This window comes from Austrofundulus limnaeus, unplaced genomic scaffold, assembly GCF_001266775.1.
Source record: "Austrofundulus limnaeus strain Quisiro unplaced genomic scaffold, Austrofundulus_limnaeus-1.0 Scaffold1, whole genome shotgun sequence".
Lineage (NCBI taxonomy): Eukaryota > Metazoa > Chordata > Actinopteri > Cyprinodontiformes > Rivulidae > Austrofundulus > Austrofundulus limnaeus.
The window spans coordinates 3,537,471-3,544,236 of record NW_013952403.1 but is presented as its reverse complement, the minus strand read 5'-3'; the positions used below and the strand labels follow the sequence as shown (position 1 = coordinate 3,544,236).

Here is a 6,766-nt window from a genome sequence, read left to right as displayed (position 1 = left end):
TTTTGAAGGTAATATATATTTTAAAAATTGGTTTGCAACTGATTTATTGTGATTACAGCCTCATAAAAACAGGAAATGTTCAATAAATGTTATTAAAATAAAATGACATTGCTACTTTCAGTTAATTGTAATGAATAAAAACGATAGGACGGAGGGGAGGGATCGAAATGTATCCTGAACGTTTTGTCTCACTGACAGGATTAATGTGGTCCGAACCTGGACTGGACCCAACCGGCACATGAGTTTCACTGACAGGCGGTCTGTCAGGTGCCAGACACATAAACACAGAGACCTGGTTAGTATTCAGCACAGTCTTCCTCTCCCCTCCTCCCTCCTCCTCCTCCCTTCACAACTCACCGGAGCTCGGTGACTCCGTTTACGTTTTATACTCTAACCCCGCCTCTTACTCGGTTTTGTCCAAATCGGGCTTTTTGCGTCGCTGGAGCTCCCGATTTCAGCCCCGCGTCATCAGCGAGTAAAGGGAAGAGCTGACGTCGTAGGAAGAGTCACGGGGAGGAGGGGGCACGCGGGAGGGGAGGGAGGGGGGAGTCTCTCCTCTGCTTACACTGATACGAGGCACATCCAACCCTCCCTCCTTCCTCCTCCCTCCTCTTTACGTCGGTGTTGGCGCGTCGGGAGCCCCCCTGCTCCGGTGGAGTCCCAGGCTATATAAGTGAGCGGCGAGCAGAGTCCCTCAACCAGATTTACGGGTTCCGGACTTCCCTGCGCCAGAGACGGCGACCACAGCCGCCAGTTCACCTGCGCTCCGAAAGGAGGGGACGGACATCATCCAGCAGGCGGCCAGCCAGACTCCCGAGGCTCCAGGGCTGGGCAGGAGAAGGTTTCATCCAAACCTTTTTTCTGGAGGAAAAACAAAAAACAGAACCAGCTGAGATGAGAGTCCAACAGCACACCTGAGAGCCGCTTTCTATCTCTTCGCACACCTGGGAGACAGCGCGCGCCCAGCACCACCGCTCACCAAAAACTTGACAACCTGAAGGAATTTCACCAGGTCCAGCCGCGCAGAGACGCAGCAGACATGTACCGCTCGACCAAAGGCGCGTCCAAGGCTCGACGGGACCAGATCAACGCCGAGATCCGGAACCTGAAGGACTTGTTGCCCATCTCCGACGCAGATAAAGCGCGGCTGTCCTACCTGCACATCATGTCTCTGGCCTGCATGTACACCAGGAAATCCGTCTTCTTCACTCAAGGTAAGAAAAGGGGATTAAATAAACAAATAAAGAGAAACGACCTGTTGATGCTGTAGAATCCCGTAGAATCAACAAGTGTTTCCGTGGCAACAATGAAAATAGAACAGAACAGTTTGTAGGGATGTGATGGATAAAAAAAGGTTTAATAATCTTTTCAAAAACTAAAAAATATCAAAGAGTCGCTGTCCGCGGTGCTGAAAGGCTTCAGCTCGGCGCGCAGCATCATCGCTGTCCGCGGTGCTGAAACAGCCTGTTCCTGCCGCAGAAACCCAACCAACTCCTCACATTAAGATTTATTAACATCATTATTTTTTTTACATTCTTTGTTCTTTTCCTTCTCCATCTAGAAGCGGGAACTGCTGCTAGCCTTGAGGAGAGGTTTCTGTCTTTCCACGAGCTGTCGGAGCTGATGCAGGAGCTGCCGGGCTTCCTGATGCTGCTTACCGGGGAAGGGAAGCTGCTCTACCTGTCGGACAGCGTCTCTGAGCACCTCGGACACTCCATGGTGAGTCTGCTGAACACACACGGCTGCTGCATCACTAGCTGTGGGGGGTAAATCCTAACGTGTGTGTGTGTGTTTTCAGGTGGATCTCGTGGCACAAGGCGATAGTGTTTATGACATAATCGACGCCGCAGATCACTTCACCACCAGGACCAACCTGTCAACCACCACTTCACTTGAGATGGGTAAGAATTAAACACATTTTTTGAGTTTTTTTATAATCAAATATGGGTTATGGTTAAGCTTTATTTATTTATTTACTTATTTTACTCCTCAATAGATCGTCTCTTTCGCTGTCGCTTCAACACCTCCAAGTCCGTGCGCAGGCAGAGCGCTGGGAACAAACTGGTTCTGATCCGAGCGCGCTGCCTCTCCGCGCCTCCGGCCACCCCCGCCGCCGCCACCGGCTCCTACTGGACCTCCAACCCGGTGTGGGTGTGCTTTTGCTCGCCCCTGGAGCCCCAGACGAGTCGCTCCGGCTCCGGGGCGGAGAGGGAGTCGACCTCCTCCGGCCCTCTCCTGACTGAGACCCACCTGTTCCTGGCCTTTTTCCACTCGCAGCACGACCGCGACCTGAGGCTGCAGGCCGCGCAGGACAGGTGAGCTTTAACTCTTCCTCCTCCTCCCACCTGTTGGATTACTCGGAAACATTGTGTTCTTGACACCCCACCTCCTCCTCCCTCCCCCCCTTCTCCCCCTGTAGCGTGAGTGCCTATCTGGGGTTTGATGTGGCTGCTTTGCGCACTCGCTCCTGGTACAGCCTCCTCCACCCACAGGATCTGTCACATGCCTCTGCTCAGCACCGTAGCCTTTGTAAGTGTACCACACACACACACACACACACACACACACACACACACACACACACACACACCACAGTGCCCACATGCAAACAATGGATGATTAACAGGATTACGCATTGATGCCAATTCGAGCTGTTGTTCTTGTTAACAGTGAGAGAAGGAGGCGAGGGCCGAGCTGAGATGGTGGTTCGTGTGCAGGCTCAGGATCTGACCTGGGTCTGGCTCTACATGGTGCTCCAGCTACAGTCTGGAGACATCCCCATCAGAAGCAACAATTACATCATCAGGTACCCACTACTCCTTCTATGCACAATCGCAGCTGCAAGAACCGACACACAAAAACACAAATCTGACGGTTCAGTGTGTCGTGCTCTTTCCTCAGTGACTCTGAGGCCTGGTCGGTGCGTCAGCAGCTCAGCTCGGAGCAGACCCAGCTCACCCTGGTTCTGAGTGCTGGCTCCTCGCAGCAGGAGAGCCTGAGTCTGCAGTCTCCTGAGACCCTCTCCAGCCCGGACCAGGTGTTCACCCCCGGCAGCAGCGGCCTCTCTGCCCAGTCCTTCGATTTCAGCACCGCCGGCTGCAGCGTCGGCTCCTCGGATGAGCCCGGGAGCTCTGTCACCGAAGCCATGCAGGTGGAGGGGGACCCCCGCTCCAGCATCTCCTCTCTGGAGGAGGACAGCTTCTTTCAGCGGCACCCCGCAGAGACCCCCTCTGCCGCCTCCTCGCCCACCCCGGTCACCGTCGAAACCGTAGCAGATCTGGACTTTTTGACGCAGAACATCCTCCTGCCCCCCTCCTTCCAGCTTGACCCCCCTCTGCCGGCTCTCCCCCTGCCACTCCCGCCCGTGCCCACCTCACAAGCTCAGCAGACCAAGGAGTTTGTGTGCACGCCCCCTTACACCCCCCAGGTCGGTGGGACCAGCTTCCAGTTCGGCGAACCCCTCTTCAGCTTCGACCCGACTGGCACAACCACGCCTCCGCCCTCGGCGACAACTGCCACCGCCACCGCCTCCCTGGCCCCTTCAGCACCCTCAACAGCCCCGCCCACCACGGCCTCCAGCCCAGCTCCGCCCACCAACCTCTCTGCCAAGCTCCCCCTCACGCTGCCCTCCCTCTCCACGGACCTCCTGTTCTCCGTGGAGCCCTGCAGCGGCTCGCTGTACGAGAAACTGCCCCCCACGCCCGACAGCCCCGGGGACGGCGACTGCACGGTGATGACCCTGCCTGAGGTACGGGGTCCGCTGTATGTAGACGTACCACTGGGACCCCTTCAGTATCCCCCCGAAGGCCTCCTGACCCCCGAGGCGTCACCTGGCAAGCAGCCCTGCCCGTCCTTCTTCTCTCTCGAGCGGGAGAAGGAGAGGGCAGAGATCTCCCTCCTCGCTCAGCACATCAGCTCCCTGGCCGAGGGGTTCTACCTGGACCCACTCCTGTCCAAGCTCTCCCCCTCCTCCTCCCCGCCCTCCCCCTTCCTGTCCCCAGCTGCAGAACCTGTCGATCCAGTCCACATGCTGAGGGAGTTCTATCCCATCAAGACGTGGAGAGGCCTGGACTTCCCCATCTTCCTAGACGACGAAGATTCTCTGTTTGAAGAGAGCGTACTAGAGACACTTCTGCAAGACGACTTTGCTCCCCCCCAGACCCCCGGCCTCTCCTCCTCCTCCCCGTCGGCCTCCCCCGCACCCGACGCCTCCAGCCCGACCCCTCTCCAAACCCCAGCGTGCTGGCACCAACCCTCCCAGTTTGAGGGAGTGGGCCACATCTGTAGCGTCCAATCGGCGCACTGTAACTCCATGGCGGGGCGCGGGGCGACTGTGGCAGCCGAGGCCGGGGTGGCGGCGGAAGGGGAGGGGCCAGCGGAGGAAGCAATGGAGATCGAGATGGCGTCCCCTCCCGTGTCCTCCTGTTCCTCCATTCCGGCGTCCCCTCCCCTCATCCTCACTGCCTCGCTGAGCCCCGCCGCCTCCACGCCCGTCGCCTCGCCCACGCCCGCCGTGTCTTGCACTCAGTCCCTCCTGGAGGAACTGGCCGTCCTGGAACCCATGTTTGGGGCAGGTGCCTCGATCGCCCCTGGCTTAGGGCAACAACCTGAGTTGTATCAACTCCAATGTCATCCATCGCCACAGTGCTTCCATAAAGGTGAGAAATCCTTGTCATTACTGCGAAACAAAAATTCTTTATTCGAACCGAATCGCTAATTTTCTCTCTTTTTTTTCCTGTTTCCAGATGGGAGTGGAAGTGTTCCTCCGTTCTAAAATAAGTCTGTGACTTACTTCATTAAGTATGGCATATTGTCATATTTTGTGGAGACCCTTTTACTGAAAAGTAAAAAATAATTAAGTGTATAAATATACATAATGTATATACAACTTAAGGACTTCAACTCCTACATGTCTGCTGAGAACAAAGATTGGCTTTATATTTTTGTTCAGTCATTTATCTGTGTGAAAACTGCAAAAATGGTGCAACAATCTCCACGATGGTGCAGCTGCACGGACCCACAACCTCCTGGGTTCTGAGTCTGTGTGGCGTCCTGTTAACTTTACATGATGTGATCAGACGGATGATCAAACCTCCATATACGTATGTGTATTCACTCGTAGTGAAATATCTGTTGTGAACAAAAAAAAGGACATTTCTTGCTATTTCAGTAGTGAGATGATGAATTTAGCACTTTTTTGCCTGACATGCAGCAACGCAAACCCAAACCTCAAATGTATTAAAGTCAAAAGCTTACAACTGTTTACAATCTTAATGCGAACACAATCAGTAAATCAACACAATTTCTCCAGTGAAATCAATCTACTTTGGTTTGAAAGCCTTACAGAGTTACAAAAAAAGGCAAACAAAACCTACAAACAGTATTCAGACGAACCTGAGATACTTTGAGCTTTGAGTTTGCGACTTGAAAACCTTTAAGAGTTCATATCTCCATCAAAAATCTTGTGTATCAATGTGATGTGCCAACAACAAAAACTGCAAAAAAAAAAAGGAAATAAAAAAGAAAAAAACATGTGAAGGGAATCCTGGCATCTGCAGAAGATGAAACCCCCTGTTTGCCAGGAACTCTCTGCTACTCTGTACTGTACATTAAGACTCTGAATGTGGACTCAGCGGGTCCTTCTTGTCCTCCTGCCCCCTCCTCTTCTTTGTTTCCCCTTTGTGACCAGAGGGCTGGATATTCTTGCAGCATCAATATTTGCAATGCTGGCAGCTTATAGCGGCTCCTGTGCCTGAAACGAGCCCCTCCTCCCCCCTCCCCACTCCTGTGACCCGCTGACCTCTGAACTCTCTACTTCATGTCCATTTCGGACATTCACATCGAGGCTCCTCTGGAGTTGCGGTGTAGTGAGGCACAACTGACTTATATAAGCAGAGTGAGTGATTCTTCTTTTTTGAGAGGGGTTAGAATACACAAAGGTTTTGTTTTAAAAAATGAAAATGGGGACGGGGTGCTATTTCTATTTTAAAAAGAGATAAAGAAAACAAAATCATAAAAAATAAAAAACGACACGGGTTGAGAATGGTACAATTCCCATGGTGTCGACATGCTCGTAGAGTTGTCTACGGTCAAGTAAAGGATTGATTCCTACGTTCTAGCTATTAAAGGCTAAGTTATAATATACATGTGTAAAATATATATATATATAATTATTTGTGTGACATACAAAAAAGCAAAGATGTTTATTCATATGCATTATGTCCCAGGATGTAGGCATATTCTCTTTTCTGAAAGGTTGTACACATTTGTACATTTGTATGAAACAGTTCTATGGTCTGTACATAGAAGAGAGAGATTTTTATCATAAGAGATGGAAAATTAATCTAAAAAAACTTATCTTATCTCCTTTGCAGAATGGACATTGTGAACCAGTGTTCTATTGTGATGCTTATAAGTGTATTTGGTTGTCATACAAATGCATTTATAATAAAGTGCACTTAACGCTGCTGATGCATTTGTGTCGTCACAGTTCCTTCATCCTCATCATCTTCTTCCTCTCCCTCCCATCCCCTCTCCTTTCTTCCCCCGGAGCGAGTTTCGCTCAGCAACAGCTCTGACGCACACGTATGACGAGACAGAATGAGACACTATCTGACTCAGACTGACGCACACGCTTGGCTTTGAGGGTTTTTTTTTCCTTGTGTGAGGATGTGCACACAGATGGCCTCCCACTTATGACCACACACACACACACACACACACACACACACACACACACACACACACACACACACACACACACACA

The 6,766-nt window shown here is 51.7% G+C and overlaps 1 protein-coding gene across 2 annotated transcripts; it reads left to right on the top strand.

The window, feature by feature from the left end:
• Positions 1–686: 686 nt before the first annotated feature.
• npas4a (neuronal PAS domain protein 4a) lies at positions 687–6,458 on the top strand. Of its 2 annotated transcripts, XM_014005378.1 has the most exons (8): positions 687–1,214; positions 1,562–1,719; positions 1,799–1,901; positions 1,997–2,315; positions 2,420–2,529; positions 2,671–2,806; positions 2,902–4,658; positions 4,746–6,458. In XM_014005378.1, exons 1-8 carry the CDS (start codon positions 1,040–1,042, stop codon positions 4,772–4,774), a joined length of 2,787 nt encoding a protein of 928 aa, XP_013860832.1. In that variant the 5' UTR covers positions 687–1,039; the 3' UTR covers positions 4,775–6,458. The 2 variants fall into 2 exon arrangements, with proteins under 2 accessions (XP_013860832.1, XP_013860824.1); XM_014005370.1 differs by lacking the exon at positions 4,746–6,458 and having other exon boundaries at positions 2,902–4,739.
• Positions 6,459–6,766: the final 308 nt, after the last annotated feature.